Here is a 22,103-nt window from a genome sequence, read left to right on the forward strand (position 1 = left end):
TAGGAATTCCGCATGAAACTGTAAGATGTTTCCTTTGAACCAAGTTTGTGAAAATTGTTTTGACCATTTGAAGAAAAGTGAGTGAGATTTTTTTTTGCAGTTTTTGATCACTATTTCCAATACTTCTGGAACCGATTCGCACTTATCATAAAATAAGATAAACTTTTATCAATCGCAGCACCGTCTTTTACCAATATCTCACACCGAAATCATACATCTGTAACCGTTTCGTTATCTTAATAGTGTGTACGAAATAGAACAAAGCACATATCGTTCGTGTTGTGTTTTCTTTTTCCACGATGCACGTACCGGTGTTGTAGGGGAAGATGTTGGGTTACCGACACTCCATCGTAACTTTTGACAGAAATCGATCTATTTTGTGATTTAATACCGGATGCCATCAAAATTTTGGCAACCAAAGTTATTTTTCGTCATTTTTTAAATGTCTACCGATTTCGGATACCGTACCCCATTTTTTCGAAAAATCGAGAAAAATTGTCACTGATATGCAGAGAAGCCAAGTCTGCAAATTTGTCTGTAAATTATCAAATTTATTAGTTAACATGGAAACTTTTTTTCGTCTAAAGACTCTTTACAGATTTATGAAACTTCGATTGTTTGCAGACATTCGACAGAAATTACTGACGAAAATTGGCGCCATCTTTTCTCTTTTGCTAGCTAAACTATTGTTTGTGGTGATATGCAACACGTGGACAACTTGACGTCTTCAATACATCCGTCAAATAACCAAAAACTTTGGTTCTCTGTTTCTGTTAGCCATGGCGACTTCAAACAAATCGTCCAAGTCAAGGAAAATGAACTTTAATGCCGTTGCTTAGTGGATAAGAAGCCATTAAGTTCGACTCCAGCAACGTATTCAATCCCGCGAAGCCGGTGGAAGACCGGCCTAATCAACACCAAAGGCGCCACCATTCAAATGATCGGCCAAGAGAGCCAAGGCGAAGTCACCATCAGACAAAGAAGACTTTTGTCCAAAACGCCTCCGAAAAGAATAAATTTCGTTTTTCTTTGAATAATTGCAGTTTTTACTTATATTTTTTCCATTTTTGGCGAAATTTCATAAGGTGCCGGTAACCGAACACCTTTTTTGAAATGGCCAAAATTGTGTTGTTGTTAGCTAGGGACTTTAGCTTTTCATTGATGTATATGTCCGCACAATGTGCACTTAGTGTCAGAAGTTATAAGCTTAAAAGAAAAAGGGTGCCGGTAACCGGACACTCTTCCCTACATATTGTCATTCTATATGGTGGTTTGAAAACATTGATGCTCATCGCCCTGAAACTGCGGAACCGGAAGTCAGATCCGGATGACATTTCACAGTAGTTTTAAAGACAATATGAGCTTTGATTTGAATCAAGATTTGTGAAAATCGGTTCAAGAACGCTGAGAAATCGAAGTGAGTTCTATTTTTGGAGTTTTTCTTTACTACTTTTGGTGCTTCCAAAACAGGAAAAGTGAGGACCTAATTCAGTTTATATTCCCACAAACTAAGAAATTCTGTAAACTAGAAGAATTTATCAGACAATTTTATGGGATTTGCACCTGTTTTTCGACCATCATTCGTGAAAAAAATACTCATTAAATTGGTAATTTTCCACTTATCATGCTTTAGTTCCGGAACCGCAAGTTGGATCTGGATAAAATGTTCTCGAAATTTTTAGGAAGTTATATCATTTGAATCTTAGTTTATGAAAATCAGTTTAGCCGTTTCCGAGATAATTGAGTGCACAATTTTCCTTTAATTTTCACATATTACCCTGTAACTCCGGAACCGAAACATGAATATAAATGAAATATCGGTTCATCCATCTCCGAGAAAAGTGAGTGCATATTTTTGTTACATACATGTACCTATATACACACGAATGGACGAACACACACACAGACAGTTTCTCAGTTCGTCGAATGGTAAAAAGTTAAAAAGTCGGTTTTCACAGTGATTGCATAGCCTTTCTATATGAGAAAGGCAAAAAAGAAAACATACACTTTAAAAATCTTCTTTATTTGAAATAATATAACAAATTTTCTCTCATTTAATGCAAATGAAATGAACAATAACATATCTGACACCACTTACACAATCTGAAGTCAACGAAACGCAATACACACAAAATCGAATTAAAAAAGAACCGAGAAAAATGAAAAAAATTCCTAATTAGAAGCTACCAGACTATAAATTTTTACTAAACTGATTATATTCACTTCCGATTTGCATATTCCAAGACGCAAGTAATTCAAATAGTTCTTTAGATAACATTTGAAACCATTAGAAGGGCTGATTTTGCATCCACTTTTGTTTGAAGCGAAACCGACTCTGCGAATGTCCCGCAGCAGAACTGCTTCCTGTGTGTTTTCTTTTTGCGTGATTTCCTTTACAGATTTTTCACAATTGGGTGGACCCAATGGCCACAAAATTAGTAACTTAGCATATTTCAGTGAAAAAAACTATCAAAATGAATTTTCTTCTTTGTTGCTTTGTTGATGCATAACATTTCAGAAAGCTTTAATTTTAAATTATTTGCGATTATGTCATACTACTGAAAATGTAATCATAAATTGATAATAATATTTCCGAAGGCATGTAGCAAAAATTACACACTTAAGAAAAACCCTGTGATTTTACATCCTATTAAATGCACATAAATGGAGCGTTGCAGTTCACGGAAATTTACGTCGAAGTACATTAAATATTGTGTCTAAGACTCCATGACATGAAATTCGTTGGAATAAAAAAAAATACTGATAGCAACCGCCGCGACTTAAACCGAGAATCATTGGATCGCAAGTACGTCTGTTAATCGACTGAGCCACAGGAGCATGCATCTGCATGGTTGGTAAAAGGTGCATTTAAATTTATACAGTCGCACCTGCTAGCAGAACGCAATTTACAATCGAAACCAGTAAAATTCAAGCCCATCTAACATTAAGTCATTACAAATAAAATCTTCAGTCATTTTACAAATTAGATCTTTATGAATTACATCATATGAAGGATTAAGTCACCTGTAAAATTCAAAAATTTTTGGAGTGTATGATAGATACAACAAGAGATATTCACGATCAAAAGGTACCCCACAGTAAAGTAAGTCGTAATCACGACAAAATTGAAATAATATTTTTTAATTCTATTTTGCCGGCTAAAATTGTGAACTCTTGTTGATTTATTAAAATTTCTTCTTGGAATATAACATTGCTTGGAAGGTCAATACCAACTGTTCAGAATAGCAGGTTATCGTTCCACTTTTTTTCCTTGACTCTGATAGGTAAACTAAAAGGCTGTCATCGTCTTTTCAAATCTTTAACAGCTACTATTGAAATAGATTGCAATCGAAACGCGCTTTTTCAAGTCTGTTTATGGTTTAAAGGAATACTCGTCACAAGCTCGTTAGAATAAATTTGCAAAATAAGTAAAAAATATTGTTGAAATTTTTGTAATCGTGATATTTGTCTCTTTCAAACATCACTATTGAGTGTACTGGCCTTCCAATCGGATAAATATAAATGGTGTGCTTAACTGACCTACAAAATTTAATGAAATTAGAGCAAAAAGATCCCGATTTTACCACCTTTTTTGTTGTAGATTTCCAGTAGTACATTAGTTAGAGTAAATTTCTGTTCAATGTCTCGGCTCAGAGAAATATATGAAAATAACTGTTACAGAAATATTACATTTTTTCCCAAAATTATTCTGTGGTAGGACTTCTTAGGGAAATAGTGAAAATAATGGAATTAATTACATTACAATCCATTGATTGTCGGCTACCCAGGGGCGGCGGAAGTCCTATTGGGGGGAATACTGAACTCTACACCCGCCAACCATCTGTGTATGGATTTCCACTTCTGGAAATGCGGATTCATTCGTAGCTTTAGCTGAATGTGAAACACTGAGGAACACTTCAGAATTCCACTTTTCACCTTCCACCGCATATTTTGCCACTCCACACACCTGGGTGAAAAATCTGTTCCGTCGTCCCTGAGGCCATCTAACCAGCAAAACAAACAAGTGGTTCAACTTTTGAGATGACTATTTGTATAATTGCCCTAGTGATTTATTACCTCTGTTTGATTCCTTCACTCAAGTAATCCCCACCTCTGTAGGGGAAAGTCTTATAAAGCGCCCCTGCTAGCCAAAATGCCCCCTTTCCTTTCTTTAGCATTGAAGACTTTTCTGAACCAAAGTTTTATCACTAACACTATCTTTTCGTAGGATCTTTCTGCTATGCAATTTTGGTGGTTGTCGTTTGCAGGAAAGTATGAAAAAACTAAAAATTTCATTTGGCAGCTTTTCGATGTAAAGTTTTGCTTCGACTAAATAGATGTTTTATCCGCCATTTCTTTGACATACTGATTATCTCAAAACAGTAACTTTATGGACATTTCAAGAAGCATAATGCATCATTGTTGTGGGATAAAATGTCTTTTGTTGTGTGTCATGCCACTGATTTGTTGCGAGCCATATTTTACGGCGGCTGGGGCATTATGTCTGAGGCGAGCGAAAAATACAAAGGATGTGGCCGTTTTTGAGAATGTGTTTATATCAATCAATTCTCATCTCTTCTATTTTAGTCATTGAAAATTATGTTCCTCATCCGTATTGCAATGAAATACTTACATTCTCGAGGAAAATATATCAATACACTTGGAAATATCTCAATGTTTTCTTAAGGGGGGCATATTATAACACTTTACCCTATTGTGATTTTCCACATAGCAAAACTAAATCAAAACGTTAAATAATAAGAACTACTTACTTGGAAAAATGAGTCCTTCGTTTGTACATTTCCAGCATCTTCGGATTGAGCTTCCCGTTCAACTCGTCCATTTTGGCCAAAATCCTTCTATTCCGGCGCCGTTCTCGTTCGCCAGGTTTTAGCTCCCGCTTCGACCTACAGCTGCGGGCAGTCTGCTCACCACCGGCCTTATCCGGTGACTCGTCACCGGCTCGTTTGCCACTGGCCAGAAAAATGGAAACGCTCTTCATTATTATGGTTTTTCGACTGTTTAGGCCTGTCGTCAGGTCAACGCCACCAGCACCGGGAGCCGAGCGGGATCGATTCATGATTTCGGCGGCTTTTCGGGGCCCCAGTAAATGACTCTATGGAAACGAGGTGTTCCGATTCGCGGTGTAGTATTCGGAAGAATTATGTTTTTGATGTTGTGTATTTTCCAGAGCAGTCGACTGTTGATCGTGGTTCCTGGAACAACTGCAGCAAAATAGCTCAATATTGAGATTAGTAAAAAGACTAGCGGTAAAGGTTCGCAAAATGCTACGAAAATATTTTGATAAAAGTAAATGAACTTGAATTGCATGTGGATTCGAGTGTGTTACAAGAAAATCACAGAATGTAGTGAAATTAAAAGTCTTGTGGCATGGTGGAGAATTTAAAAATATGACAATCAGAAATATTCAGCGAAAACGCGAATCGGATTTATATTTTGCTGAAAGTAAACTATGCTATTACGGTCCGAGTTATACTTAACTTTGCCTTTCGCTCATTAATTGGTCTGAAAGCCGAACAGCTATATGTGAGTGAATATATGAGAAAGGCATAAAAAAGCCAATGTGTGGATCAACTTATGTTTTTGTTGTGTTTGAGCTTATGCAATAACCATTATAACATATTTAAATATATTTCTGACTCTATTGAAGTGGTGTAGGTCTTTCGAGCTGATTGAAGCCCATAATAATTTCGAGCAATAATCTTGGTGTCTTGCAAAGTCGTCGTAAGGAGTAAATTGTGTAAGAAATTTCTGCACGGTTGTGTAGGACGAATTTATCGCCAAATCGTATTCGGAGTTGGCAGCACCCTCTCAAATTATGATAAAACTTTCTAGACATGTTGACTTTATCCAAAGACATCAAGATATCCAGTTCTCATTTTATAAACAAATCGTAAGCAACATACTTTATTGCACGGAACGACCGAAATCAGCTTCAGTTCAGTTGATTTTAACAACAAAATTTCCAAAATAACTATAAAATTAGTTAAAATTGAGAATTTACTTTGCTGAAAAAACTCTTATTTTTAGAGAATGTGTTTAGTTGGTGAATATCCTGGACACATACCAGCAATATTTCAATCCAACACGAAATTCTCATTGACAACTAATTTTGTTATTAAAATCAGAAAATTTGTTTCTATTTATCTATCACCATCATTACTGAAGGACAGCACAAAGACACCAAAACTGAAATGGGTATTATTAACAAGTTTATTAGCCAAAAACTCATGAGAAGTGTCAAAGCAAAACAATCCATTAAAAAGCTAAAAAGGACAGTCTTATTGAAACTGCTTGAAAATTGTTTTGATGTTTTTCGCATGTGTTCGATATATTTTTATTTAAATTTCTAAACCGATATGTAAAAATGTCGTAAACTGTTAGTGGAAATCGTATTTATTCAGAATTTGTGCACACTTGAAGCGATTGTGCGTAATAATGTTTTTACGCGGAACAGTGAAGTGAATTTCGAATGTTTCACTCTAATTGTGATGAAGTTTTTTTGTATCTTCAAACCTTCCGAGCTGCGCCGTCCGGTGTACTATTTGTATTCGGTTTTTGTTTTCCGAGTGCTCAAAGTTTTCAGTGAGAATGAAGAAAACAGTGATTAAGAAAAAAAATCAAAACGATGTTTACGTTTCGTTTATGTCTTTTTCTCCAATACAACATCGTATTTATACCTGCCAATATAGAAAAGACAACCGCGACTGAAATTTTTTTCGGTAGTAGTGTGCCATCTAGTGGCTAATAGTCATTACGGTGTTAACGTTTTTCGGTGACAGTGCGCCATATAGCTGCAAATTGCTGAAGCGTATTCAATCATTTATGTTGGTTGAAAACAACATTTTATTTCTCTAATTCAACTAAAAAATTTGTTGAATGGAAATGAAGTGTGCCTTAGCTAAGAAATGACAGCACGTATAATTGGTGAAATCAACTATAAAAATAGCCATATTAACAAATATTTTATTATTATTAAGGGAGAGAGAATTAAAAATCTAAATTAGCAAAAGTAAGATTTTTTTAGTTGTCTCAAAAAATAAGTTATTAAAATCAGACAATTAACTATTTTTTTCGGAAAAAGGGTGATTTCGGTCTTTCCGTGTGTGAGCATGGCGCCCTCAGGTGAGTCCGCACTGAGTCTCGTACATACAAGTAGGGAGGAGAAATGTAAAATTCGTGCGCGCCAAAATACAAACCACTCTGCATATTTTGGGTTTCGGAAATTTATCTATAAGGTCTTGTAAAAAGGGCCTAATTGTCGAACAATTACAAATTGTGCTAGTGCTTTTTACAAAACCGGTCACATTTTTTAAATAAATTTCTGAAAACTGAAAGAAACTATTTTCAAAATTTGATGACGATTTACATTCGAGGCATTCAACATGACAGATTCCCTACCAACCGTACGTTACATACTATTTCTTGTCCAAACTAATTTTTTTCCTTTCTATTTCTGAAAACCAAACTAAACTGAAGGTTTTAATCATGGAAGAATTCAATGAAACTCAATTTGTTAAGAGATTTTATGGAATATTCTATTGCTAGTTTCCCAATATTTGTAAAAAAGTATTGATACTGAACCAGAAAAAGTACTTTTTTAACGATCATAGAAACTTTAATCTTAAATTCTTCAGCCTCTTCAGGCCAAAAATCCTGTGTGCGGGGTTGGAATTTTGAACCCAGGTGGGTTACGTGGAAGCCATCAACTTACGAATCGCGATATTCCCGTCCCCCACGGACAATACACCTTTTTAGGGGGCGGCAAACCAATCCTTGGGACTTTTTTTTTATCGTGAATACGACTGACTTTACTATGGGGCGCCTTTTCGAAATTTACCCTGTTCAAGAATGGGCAGAACTTAATCGTAAATATCTCTTGTTGTACTTATGGCAGCAACATAATTTCTTCTACATACCATCGGAAATATGTTCAGCAATATATGATAAATTTTTTTGTAGTATTATATATCCAAACATAACTTAAAATTAAAGTTTTATGAAATGTTTGAAGGGAACGATCATTAAGGTGAAATTCAGTAGCAAAATATGGTGAGCAAAATTTCAAATACATTATTTGAACGAATCATCGCACAAAGCGTATCATGCAAAACCGACGGATACGGAATATTTTCAATGATTGACTACTGCAGACAGCGTTGCCAGGATTTATCTGGCAAATGCCAGATTTTTCTCACTTCGCCAGACGCTCTAACTAACCAGATCTTTTGCCAGATTTCTCAAATTTTACTGATTTTACCAGATTTTGTCAGATTTCCCAGCTCTTTACGAGTTTTGGCGATAGGTCTCACCTTGTTTTTTTGCTCACTGAAAATGAAGTCCGGTCAAATTCTCCTTGTATATAGTAGATCCAGACAAATCTAGAAAAATTTTTGAGTCAGAGACAGATTTTTGAAAAAAAAATAACTGGAAACTCTGGCTGCAGGCTTACGACCAGAGTTGCCATATTTAAATCTGTATTTCAACTTGAAATATCTGTTTGCCATCTGTGTTGCATATTTTCGGTCATAATCTATGAAAATCTGTGAGAAATGTTTTGAAAAGCTTTCATTTCGATGAATTATTCATAAAAATCTGTAGCCATCTGTGAATTTTGATAAACTCTGACCCAAAGACGATTTTTTTCAATTTTTTTTATATTACACCAGACCTAGACGTTTCATTTCAAATACATTTGACATCAATTTTTTTTTGTTTTGCGGATTTCAGAAGTTACGCGATTTTTCTTTACATGTAAAAGTATTTCTATTATGTTTGTTTAATTTTTTCATAATAAATAGCTATAGAATACGCCCATGTCAGCTTTATTCGTATTCACGTCATCCAGTTATGTTTCTGACATTACCCACCGGTCTTTTCTGCTCATCCAAGTCATCCGGAGTTCTGCTTTTTTTTTACTCACTAAACCAACGATGGGGGCGGCAAATCTTATTTTGCCCGGGCACCAAATTGTCTCGGTACGCCACTTTTTTTATTCTTTTTAAATTAAATAAATAACATCTCAAGAATGTTGTGTAAAAATTTCAAATCGATTAGAGTAAAATTAAGTAAAAAAATGAAATTTTGAACCCTCCCTGAGTTACCTGGGGAAAAACTTTACTAATAATTTTTGATATTTTTTATGTCAGATGAACACCAGCATCAAGTTATCAATCAAGTCATATTCGGAAAGAGAAGCACCCTCTTAGATTTTAATGAAAATTTATTAACCTGTGGATTTGTCACAAAAAGCCACTTTGCAAACTCTATTTATTTAAAATAATCTAGATCAATTTTTTTTCAAATAAATATCATCGAAAATTGACAAATTCAACATAAGTGTTATGTTCGCAAAACATGTCCAATTTTCGACTAAAATTACTGCAAGTATTTCTAATCAAATTTTTCACTGAAAAAAACGTCACAAAAAATATAATTTCTATTTCAATGATATTTTGTTCCAAGATAGATATACATGTTCCCTTGATATGTACGCTTGAGATAAAAACAATGAATCGATTACTAGCAAATTTTGGCATGTCGCACAGTGGTTCGAATCAATAAAAACGTGGACATAAATCAGTAGCTGCCAAACCGTTCTTTTAATGCATATAGTGGCTTTGAAGAAATTATTTACAAATATATACCGCGTAATTTGATCCTATCAATAATTGTTCATGGCCTACTTTGACAAAAAATGTAACCATAACTTTTTTTTCTGAAGAGATAGAAATTTTTTTTCTTCTACAAAGTTTTAGAACTATTAAAAATAATTTACTTTGTCAAATATACCAAAAGTCTAGGTCGCACCGTTTCGGATATACAAAGCGTTTTTATGGCAACCCCCTTAAAATCAGTTTTTTATTTATAACTTGTTTCGAGTTAGTTTTTTATGCATACTTTCTTTGGAATAATTGAAGAAAATAAAAAATCCCATATTTCTGTTGAAGGTAGTGCATAGGTTTGTTGTTTCCTGGCAAAGTTATACAACATTTTACCTTTTTTTCACCTATCATAAAACCTTACACAGAAGCGAAATATGCAACTTTATGCAGCTGATTTTTACAAAATTTGTAGGAAAAGATGTGCCCAATATCATAAAAAAAAAAATCTAAGTGGAACTCGGTGGAACTTTTTTTTTAGGTCTTTTCAAAGTTAGTTTTAATTACTGAATTATGGCAACCCCCTTAAAACTAGTTTTCTAGTCATAACTTGTTTCGTGTTATTTTTTTATGCATACTTCGTTTGGAATAATTGTAAAAAATATAAAATTTCATAATTTTGTAGAAACTAATGCATAAGTTTATTCTTTTCTGGAAAATTCATGCATTCTTTTCTGGAAAATTCATAAGTTTATTCTTTTCTGGAAAATTCCTTTTTTTACCTAGGAAACCTTGTGTCGAAGCGAAATATGCAACTTAATGCAGCAAACTTTAATAATACTTATAGGAGAACATGTACCTTATCAAATTTATTTTCCAATGAGAATTTCTAGAGTAATATTCGTGTGACTCATTTACACTATGGCCATGCTGAAACCATAAATGGTTAAGAAACAGAGGGCGTCACGCGTCTGCTATTTCTGTAACTCACTTTTGCACTCGCCCGATCAACATCTCGTCTTAAAAATCGTGTTGCTTCGCTATAACTCAATTTATTTACACGTTTAAACATGAAATCTCTTCGTAAAGGTTTGTACTTTAACAATACTTTATCATATTTTGTCTAAAAAATATTTTTCCATTTTTGAAATATGTGTTGAAGTTTTGATAATTTTTCGGATTTTCAATAATTAAAACTAAATTTGAAAAGCCCTAAAATTGCATCTAGTTCCACTTAGATTTATTCTAATATTGTCAATTGTAAAAAGTAACAAAATATTCAATTGTAAAAAGTAACAAAGTAATAATCCATGGGGTATTTCGCACAAAGCCTTTTTTCAACAGCCTGTAAAATATAACAAACATACAAAAATTCGTCCAAGGCATGAATGTACGGTTTTTTCTTAGGTTTCAAATAAACCATTCCATAAAACAACCTTTATAGTTTATTGAATGAAAAAAGTTAAAAATTAATAAACAAATAAAAAAATCCAAACTTGGGCACGAGGAAAAACAGCCGTGAAAAAACGATGACAAATTTTTTTTTCGACTCCTAGTAGCGTCTGACCCACTGATTTCGAATATTTATTACAAACCTATCAAAACTGGAAAGAAATTGTCACTGGAAGCAATTGATATGCTAGAACTTACAACAGAACAAGAAATTAGCGATACGGAAAACTCGGACGATAGCGTGACTGATACTGATTGATCGAATGCAATGCGACTAAGTGACATATTGTAATGATTTATTAGGTAACATTAACTACCTAGTTGATTGATTAGGTTGTGAAAAGTATTGGGAAAAGTTAAATGAGTAACTTTGCTAACTTTGAAGTAGATACTTAGGTAATAGAGATAAATTCTACGTAGGTAAATCCAAAAACACTGTTTTTGAAATAAAGCGAATACCTCAAAAAATATTTTTTTTACATTATTCATATCTTCAGCAAAAATATTTGAAATGTTTTTTTCTTTGAAATGAGATAGAAAAAATTTTTTTTTTGTCAAAAACAAAATTATTTTTTTTCGAAATCGGTACTACCCCCTTAACAAAAATTAAGGTGCTACTTTCAAAAGAAGCGTTATATAATTTTGTAAAACTTCTTCGAATACACGTTAGCTCTTAAAAATCAGTGAAAGGTACAGACTTGTGACCGTCTTTTTCCAGTTTTGGACCACTGTGCGCCCTCTGTTTCTTAACCATTTATGGTTTCAGCATGGCCATAGTGTAAATGAGTCACACGAATATTACTCTAGAAATTCTCATTGGAAAATAAATTTGATAAGGTACATGTTCTCCTATAAGTATTATAAAAGTTTGCTGCATTAAGTTGCATATTTCGCTTCGGCACAAGGTTTTCTAGGTAAGAAGTAAAATTATGCATATATTTTCCAGAAAAGAATAAACTTATGCATTAGTTTCTACAAAATTATGAAATTTTATATTTTCTACAATTATTCCAAACGAAGTATGCATAAAAAATAACACGAAACAAGTTATGACTAGAAAACTAGTTTTAAGGGGGTTGCCATAATTCAGTAATTAAAACTAACTTTGAAAAGACCTAAAAAAAAAGTTCCACCGAGTTCCACTTAGATTTTTTTTATGATATTGGGCATATCTTTTCCTACAAATTTTGTAAAAATCAGCTGCATAAAGTTGCATATTTCGCTTCTGTGTAAGGTTTTATGATAGGTGAAAAAGTACGGGTGTGTAATGTCAGAGACATAACTGGATGTCGTGAATACGAATATGACACGCTTTATTTATGCTTCCGAATTCGAATTGGTAGTTCATCGATTGTTTGAATTGTGCAACTTTCCCCTCTTTCATTACTAGAAATTTAAACGATGCGCCTAGACTAAATTACAGATTAGTTACATTAAACATTCTGAAACGCACTTAAATACTATGAAATATGCAGTATAGTTCTTTATAATAAAAAAATGGTGACGATTTGAGTTAGTTCAGCACGCAGACTCTGAATTCTAAACACATATTCCAGAACTAAGCTCTAAAACATGAAGACGATTTTTCGCCATGACTACCAGAATGGGTTTTATAGAGTACAGTAAAGTAAATTTCCGCATAATTCTTTAGGAGTATTATTATGGTTCTAAAAAGAACCGAATAGAAGAAGTCTGGAATAAAGAACTGGATCCTGAGTTCAATAACTAAATTTAGAACCAATAACAGACTCAGAATCCAGTTTCAATTCTAGAATTGCAATTTCGAAACTCAAATTAGTTCCGGAATACAGTTCCAGAATCCAGTTTCAGCACGCAGGCTCTGAATTCTAAACCTATATTGCGGAACTACAATCTGAAAATTGAACTTCTCGTTATGACTACCGAAAACCAAATGATGGCAGGTGCTCTCTCCGTCGCTGATGGTTTAACTCTCGCGATGGCAGTCTGCTCGCCTTGAAGGCCAGCAAGCGAATGAAAGTTGCTACCTGAGCGTTTGAGGTTTTAACCACGCAAAAGGCGCTCTCTCCGTCGCTGCTGGTTGATGGTTTAACTCTCGCGATGGCAGTCTGCTCGCCTTGAAGGCCAGCAAGCGAATGAAAGTTGCTACCTGAGCGTTTGAGGTTTTAACCACGCAAAAGGCGCTCTCTCCGTCGCTGCTGGTTGATGGTTTAACTCTCGCGATGGCAGTCTGCTCGCCTTGAAGGCCAGCAAGCGAATGAAAGTTGCTACCTGAGCGTTTGAGGTTTTAACCACGCAAAAGGCGCCCTCTCCGTCGCTGCTGGTTGAAGGTTTAACTCCCACGACGTCTGCTCCCATCGAACGCACGAAAAGAAATGATCGATTTTCATGTTTTTTTTTTTGCATAAATATCTGTTTATTAATCTTATTTTTATGTATTACATCAACATTTTACAGTACAAGTGTTTTGACCCTTTGGCCTTTCATCTTTGTTGTTCATACGATTCGTTATTAATAATAGGTGTTTTAGTTACTCTTGTTTTACATACTAATGTTTAATCATAATATTTATTTTAATTATTAATAAAATATCTACCTACTTATAACTATCCCTAACCTAATACGTACAAATTTTGAATTATTTGTATTTCAGAGATTGAGCACCTCTCTTCAAATTTCGTGCAGTATTGTTCGAATTTTTGTTCTAGTATATCCAGTGAGGCCATCTCATGTACTTCACTAGTCCTTGTCCAAGGGGGTAGATTTAGAATCATCTTTAAGATCTTACTTTGAATGCGCTGAAGCCTAAGTTTGTGTGTTCGTGCACAGCCCCGCCAAACAGGGACTGCGTATTCAATTGCGGGGTAGATGATTTGTTTATAGACAGCCATCTGATTCTTCAGGTACAGTTTAGATGTTCCACAAATCAGCGGATACAGAGACCTAATGAGTATGCTGCATTTTTGAACGATTTTGTCAACATGTGACCTGAATATCAGATGTCTGTCAAAGGTAAGTCCTAGATAGAGAACTTCGTCGGACCATTGGATGACCTCATCACCGAATCGTATTCGGCATTCGTCTGATGGAATAAGTTTTGGAGATCTTGAATGTGGAAACAAGATGACCTTAGTTTTTGCTGCATTGATCACAATTTTCCAGCTTGTAAAATATTCCGTTAAAGCGTCCAGACCTGTCTGTAGTTTATTCTTCAGAGCATTAATCACACGACCTTTGTAAAGAATTGCAGTATCATCAGCAAATTGTGACAGAACACCACCACCCGGAAGAGGTGGGATGTCTGATGTAAAAATGTTGTATAGAATGGGACCTAGGATACTTCCCTGGGGTACACCAGCAGGAATAGTAAATCTTTCTGAAAGTGCATTATTCAGAGAAACCTGGAATGCTCTATCTGCAAGATAATTTTTGATAATTTTAATAAGATACATGGGAAAATTATACCGATGCAGTTTGAACACCAGTCCATCGTGCCACACATTATCGAATGCCTTTTCAATATCCAATATTGCCATGGCAGTCGTTTTGGACACTGATTTGTTTTGCTGGATGACGTTGTTAACCCTTGTGAGCTGGTGGATGGTGGATCTTCCTTTCCGGAACCCAAACTGTTCTTCCAAAATTATATCCTGTTCATCTGCGAAAGCAAGAATTCGCCTTTGTATTGACTTTTCAAACAGCTTGGATAGGGCATAGAGTAAGCTGATGGGTCGATAGCTCTTGGAAAAGGAAGGATCTTTCCCCGGTTTCAAAACAGGGATAACTTTAGCTAACTTCCACATTGAAGGGAAGTAACCAAGCTCCCAGCACCTGTTAAAAAGTTTAGCTAAGAAGACAAATGAGCGAATACTCAAATGTTTCAGCTCAATGTTGAATGTGTTGTCGAAACCGGGGGCCTTCATATTTTTGGATTTTTTCACAAAAGCCATCAGCTCATTCGCAGTGACTCTACTTTCCTCAGGAACCAAGCTGTCTGATTGGTCAACCTCAGCTACGCTATCAGCAACGGCTCTTTCATATGGACTAACAATGTTGAGTCCTAAATTGTGAGAACACACAAACTGCTGGCCTAGCGCATTTGCCTTCTCTACTGGTGTGATTAAAGGTATTCCTTCAGCTGCGTCCTGGGGTGACATCAGAGGAGGAATAGGCTTCGGTTTTTTCTTAAGCACCTTCGTTAAGGACCAGAAGGGCTTTGAATGTGGGAGAATTTCTCGAAGCTTTTGCTGGAAGTTCCTGTTGCGAAGCTCAGATATCCTTTCCTGGATTATCCTAGTTAAGTTGTTATAAGTAGTCTTCCTATCTAGGATGCCAGTTCGTTGCCTCCGGTAGATATTCCGAAGTCGGATGAGTTTCTTGGTGACACTGTCGATTTGAAGAGAGGAACTCGGCATATGTTGTACTGGAACCGTCCTATCACGAGCGACTGTGATTGAATGCTGGAAGGAAGATAGGGCCGCATCGATTTCCATCGGGGAATCAAGTGGCAAATCGATATTAATAAGTTGGTCGACGATTTGTTGAAATTGGACCCAATCGGTGCGATAATAGTTCTTCCGTGGTTGAATAGGCACTGTTTCTGGTGAAGATCCCAACGTCAATATTACTGGAAAGTGGTCAGAAGAGAGCTCGTAGAAGACAACCGGAGAGCTGTCTATGGCGATGTTGCTGATGAATATATCCAAAATGGAATGAACTCCCGATCTGGAAAGTCGCGTTGGTTGATCCGGAGCGAAGATGTTGTATTGTCCAGCTTCGTAATCTTCGGCAAGTACGAATCCGTTTCGATTCTGTCTTCTGTTTCCCCACAGCTCATGCCGTGCGTTCAGGTCCCCAGCAATGATGAATTTGTTCTGTCGTCGAGTGAGCATAGCCAGATCTCGCTTCAATGATGCACACGTACCATCTCGAAGATTGGTTTGTTTGGGGCAGTACGCTGCAATGATGATGATGGGTCCCATCGTCGTAGTAAGCTCAATTCCGATGGCTTCTATTAGTTTCAATTTAAAGGCTGATAGAAGCCTGTGCTGAATGGATCGTTTAACGGCAATGGCAACTCCACCTCCTCTGGTAGTTGTCCTGTCGAGCCTGTGAATCCTGTAATTGGAAATAAAAATAGAAATTTCAGGTTAAGATGAGTTTCAGTTAAAATAGCAATATCGGCATTCTTCTCTTGAAGAAAGTCGGACAATTCGGCAGTTTTGCTCCTGAGTGAGCAAGCATTCCAATTTACTATAACCAACTCATTATATTGCATATTCGATGTTGAATTTGCCTAAGGCGTTGATTTGATCTAACCGCGTTCTGCAGTTTCGTAGTTTTGTTGTCATTGTTTCAAAAATGACGATCAGTTGTTCAGCAGAGAATAAATCACCAGAGTCATCCTTTGCTTGTGGTTGATTATTGCCCCATCCAGGAGGGATTTTTGAGGAAGATTCTTTTTGTGATCCAGCGGCTGAATCTTTTGGATTGCTGCGAGGAAGTGGCGGCAAATTCGGAATATCCCTCTTCGGTGGGAGCCGTGGGAAATTAATTTCATCCTTCTGTGGAACATTCTTGCGCGTTGATTGTTTACGGGACGCCTGTTGTCGAATTTTTGTGAACTCAACACGTTTGGGACACGATTTGCTAGTAGATGGATGGTCGCCATCACAGTTCACACATTTTACAGCGATGTCATCTAGTAAGCAATCGTTGGTATTGTGTGATTCGGCACATTTCCCGCACCGACTTTTCATGTGGCAATTCCTCGCTCCATGGCCGTAGTTCAAACAGTTCGTGCACTGTGTGACATCCCGATGTACCGGTTTATACTTTTGCCATTCGATGATTATGTGAAATAACGATTTAATCGTTTTCAGTTCACTCATGGTGATGGAGCCCTTCTCCAGATGAATCAGGTACAGTTGATCTCTAAACTTTTTGTCCGTATTATGTCGCTTCATTTTAAATACCATCAAAGGCTTTAGTCCAGCCTCTGACAGTGCCTGCTTTAGTTCGGCTTCCATCATATCGGGTAGTCCTCGAAGTACAACCTTCATAGGTTTGTTGGCGACAATATCGTGTGTGAAGTATTCCGCTTTTGTCTGCTTCAGATAGCATTCCACTCCTTTGTAGTGGTTCAAAGCCGGAACAGTTATTTTGTAGCCTTCAGTACATAAACGGATTGTTGCCTGTAGTCCTTTGCTGATCAGTGTGTTGAAATCCGAGCGTAGAGTTGGTGGGAAGCCCTTCAGGTAGAAAGGCGGCATTTTTTCCTTCTTCTGCAGTTCCTCTTCGACATCAACTGGCAGATCAGCATATTGGTTTTCACTCAGCAAACGGTCGTTTACCTGTACATCACTTGGCTTCAGACGCTTAGCATCCTTTGGATTCTTCTCGGATCTATGGCGGTTTTTACCCATAGCTTGGGTAGGTAGACAACTGTGAATAAAATATAAAACAAAATCGAAATTAGTCGTAGTAGGTTATTCGTCTATCCACATCGAGTGTTAGATGACGAATAATGATCGATTTTCACCACGGTTCCCCTTTTATACGCATTCAGTTGAAGATATGTGCCTGACTACCTCAAAATCGTCGTCCTTGCGCGAAAAACCCAAGCGAAAGTAAAGAGTTTTCCGCATTATTTTGAGAAAACTTAATTTTTGAGTTGTTTGTGGTTATCTCACACTATTCAAATTATTATCCTAAATTCCTGATCATATTTTTGATGAAATGGTGAAAGAATTATGTTGCTACCATTAATACAAGTCGAGATATTCACGATTAAGTTCTGCCCATTCTTCCATATGGCTAATTTTGAAAAGGCACCCCATAGTAAAGTAAGTCGTATTCACGACAAAAAAGGTAAAATGTTGTATAACTTTGCCAGGAAACAAGAAACCTATGCACTACCTTCAACAAAAATATGGGATTTTTTATTTTCTTCAATTATTCCAAAGAAAGTATGCATAAAAAACAAGTTATAAATAAAAAACTGATTTTAAGGGGGTTGCCATAAAAACGCTTTGCATATCCGAAACGGTGCGACCTAGACTTTTGGTATATTTGACAAAGTAAATTATTTTTAATAGTTCTAAAACTTTGTAGAAGAAAAAAAGTTATGGTTACATTTTTTGTCAAAGTAGGCCATGAACAATTATTGATAGGATCAAATTACGCGGTATATATTTGTAAATAATTTCTTCAAAGCAACTATATGCATTAAAAGAACGGTTTGGCAGCTACTGATTTATGTCCACGTTTTTATTGATTCGAACCACTGTGTGTCGGTTGGAATTGTTGGGAGCCCAGTTTAGAAAATTATTTTCGTATTATTTTTGGTTTGAAAATTATTTTCGGGAGCTAAATTTTGAAAATTATTTTCAAATATTGCATCACTACAATAAATGACGGTGCAAACTTGGTAACACTCTTCACCCTGTAATTTCGAATGTGTGTCGAATGTGATTGAAATTTAATATAAAAATATGTTACTATAAATTTTTGTTTGTGATTTTGAAACTGCCGTCTCGGAGCAAACGAAGTACTTCCGGAATAGGCATTGATGAGGAGCGCTTTTTTTGCTATTTTTCGTCTACAAATTCACTTATCTAGAAGTTGTCCTAGAAACTCAAAGATCTGGAATTTCATGTGCCTTTCCAAGACCTTTTATTTAAATCTATGATACACATAAATCGGCTCTGCCGGGAGAACGTGTCACTAGCGCCGATTAGTTCTGATTTCGATACATCACTTACACTATTATATCTCCCGAACTGGATCTTTGAACATGACATACAACCCAATAACGAATCTAAGCTTGTAGTAATCGGCTTAGCCATCTCCGAAAAAGTTAAGCATATAAAAAAATCGTTTTATCGTTTACGCCACTTATACCATTATATCTCAAGAACCAAAAGTAACAGATTAAAAATAAATTGTAGAAATAGTTTCAGTCATCGGAGCCAGCAGTTTCATCTAATTGATCTTCGAAATTGATTTACAACCTAAGAGTAGCTTTCATAATTCATAGAGCATAATTTTGTTAAAATCTGTTCGGGCATCTTCGAGAAAAATGTAGTGGAGAGTAAAATATTTAAAGGGTGTACTGATACACACATACATTTTCCGATTTCGTCGAGCTGTTTCGAATGGTATATAACACTAGGGGTCTCAGAAGCTCCCATCAAAAGTCAGTTTCTCCAGAAATTCTATTACCTTTCTATAGAGCAAGTAAAACGTTCACTAGCTTCAAATGCTCTTATCATTCAAATAGTCTTATAAAAACCTTTTTTTCGATTTATTTATTTTCGACATATACATAACACATAGGGATCTTCAAGTCTCCGATCAAACTCATTTCCTTTTGCAATACTACAGTCTTTGTATAGAGAAAGGCAAAATAAGAAAGTGCTTTTGGGCATCAACTAACAATACCTTCCAAATATAATAGATTTGATAGCAATGTAAAAAATTTTGTACGATTTTTAATTGGTCACCTCTTTGAGTGACGTCAATTTGCAATTCCGGAACCGTTCCTTCCTGTTCATCGTTTTCAGTTCAGAGTGTAAGTCCTACTTTAGTTAATATATGAAGATGGGTGGAGTTGAAATGAATAGACACACCGTACCCTATTTGTTCGAATTTGTTCTTATTCGTGACAATGCTGTACTTTACTCTATGGATTTTGTTTAAAAAGAGTTATTACATACATTGCACTTAACTATATTTTATTTATACAGCCAATTATAGGGCCCCATTTAGTAGTTCTTAATGCTTTTATTAATCACTGTTTGTTTCGCATTTAAACATCAGCACATTTCCTTTCACGATACTAAGTATCCAACTACCTCATATTTTTAGAACGTGTTTGATTTGAATCATTGTATTGCACTACAAAGTTATGTCGCAAATCAACGGAATGCAACTTCGACAGTTCATTCCGAATCTGTTCATGCAACAAACATTAGTAACTGTAAGAAATGACACCAAGGTAACCAACGCATTGATTTCAGTGTGTTAGTGAGAAAACGATACGGTAAGAGTACTTCTTTACAAGTTTTACTGAAGATAGTTATTGTATGACAGCTGAATCACTAACATATAACTTTAATGTTATCATAATAATAGTCGAGTATGTAACACTCAACCGAATATAGAAATGTATTATCAGAACTTCGGAAAATACCTATCTTAGCATGAATAATGAGAACATTCCGATTTGAAATACTACGTATTATCGAGGAGAAACGATTTCTAAATTGAGCTCAAAATAGTAATAGGGTTTACCACTCATTCATCTTAGCTGCAGCAATCATGTCATATCAAAGTAGTGAAGTCAGTAATTCGCCGAATAATATGGAGACTCCATTGATGAGATGACTATTGGTACAATAACTCTAGATACGACTACAATCATTCATGCAACACACATTCCTACTGAAACTGTAGATATGTTTTACGCCTTCATTTATATAACACAAATAACACAACCTCTACCGTCCGTTCGCTTACATATAAAAAGGCGTTTGATAATTAATATTGCATTGAACAATATTCCTGTCACATTTGTTGTGCGTATGTCATATGATAAGTATTCAAACGAGTAACCAACACGTACTATGCTAACTATATAGGTAGATTCTATGGATTGACAAAAACACTCACTGTTACTAAAGTAAGCTTCACGACACTGTAAACTTGTCGAATAGCAGCAGCAAATAGCTAATGTTATTTTCGAGATTTATCAACTGAATTTTGACCGTGACAAAACCGACTATTTGCTCACAATTGTAGAACAAAATTTTCCTGATATTCTGATAAAGAAATGATTACGCGCGCTTCGCGTCGCTTTTAGTTTCATTCTAACAGAAAAACTGGAGGCAAAAAAACTGCATGCTTCGGTTCACTATTGGCAAAGAGCGTTTCTGATCTGCAGCTATACGAACATATAAGTGTACCTTGTTTGTTCATTATTATTGATATAAACAAGTCATGCTTAGTGCCATACTACTTGGGTGATGGGCAATCAATTCAGCATGGATTTCAGCTTCAATGATAGAGAACGAACCTCAGCAAAACAATTGATTTTTCTCCTCTCTCGTGTTTCTTTACGTGTGAGTTGCAACCAGAATTCCTTAAAACAAAATAACACCACATATTTGCGATTATGAAAATTTACCATTTTAGGAAGATGTTTTTATTTGTTTCGTCAAGCTACTGATAGGTAGGTTGTAACAAATTTCTGCACGATTCCATTTAAATATTAAAACCCTGCTCAAAGTCACCTGTTCTTATATTAAACATTAATTTTCGGTCTCTCTAATATCATTTTTTATTGCGACTTTTTGGTTTTATTGACGTTGAACTACGTCTTTCTTTACTATGCTCACCTGGGTGCATTTTCGAAATTTCACAACACGAAAGTGTAACGAAATTACTCCAGATTTGTTTTCATAATAATTTTATGCTATTTTAGTATTTGCTCTAATTCTTTCACGAAATGAATGAAAAAAGATGAAATATTGTTTGTTAATGCCATGTTTTTAACGTAAACATTGTTATATAGTGAAAAAATAGTTCCAAACATAACATCAAAATTAACCGAATCTATAATTAGGCTCTGTTGGACGTTCCCTAGCATGTACTTCGAGGACTACGCGACATGATGGAAGCCGAACTAAAGCAGACACTGTCGGAGGCTGGACTAAAGCCTGTGATGGTGTTTAAAATGAAGCGACATAACACGGACAAAACCTATTTTAATCCACCTAGTGGTGTAATGATGCCTTTCTCTTATTACTCATTACATATTAAATATAACTGTAAAATTCGCAAAAACAACTGTTTATTGAAAAGACATAGGAAAATTTGCTCGGACCTAATCTCACAAACTCTATAAATCCTGTTTACCCTGTAGTTCCGGAACCGAAAGTAGTATCCACAACAAATTAAGGAGTTCCGTATGAAACTGTAAAACTTTTCTTCTGAACCTATAAGTTTGTGAAAATCGATTTGGCCATCTTGAAGGAAAGCGAGTGAGAT

At 35.7% G+C, this 22,103-nt stretch overlaps 1 protein-coding gene across 4 annotated transcripts in view; it reads right to left on the bottom strand.

Annotated features, from left to right (window-relative positions):
- Positions 1-20,963, bottom strand: part of LOC131425325 (calaxin-like) — a 41,903-nt gene extending 20,940 nt beyond the window's left edge. For 3 of the 4 annotated variants that reach the window (XR_009228978.1, XR_009228976.1, XM_058587134.1), the window contains exon 1: positions 4,773-7,764. Coding sequence is in view for 1 of the 4 variants with exons in the window: in XM_058587134.1 (XP_058443117.1) it covers positions 4,773-5,080 (308 nt within the window). In the remaining 3 variants the exon portion in view is untranslated. Of the gene's footprint in view, positions 1-4,772; positions 7,765-20,726 lie in introns of those variants that run through there. The other variant, XR_009228977.1, reaches the window with a different exon arrangement.
- Positions 20,964-22,103: the final 1,140 nt, after the last annotated feature.

Source organism: Malaya genurostris, chromosome 1 (assembly GCF_030247185.1).
Source record: "Malaya genurostris strain Urasoe2022 chromosome 1, Malgen_1.1, whole genome shotgun sequence".
NCBI lineage: Eukaryota > Metazoa > Arthropoda > Insecta > Diptera > Culicidae > Malaya > Malaya genurostris.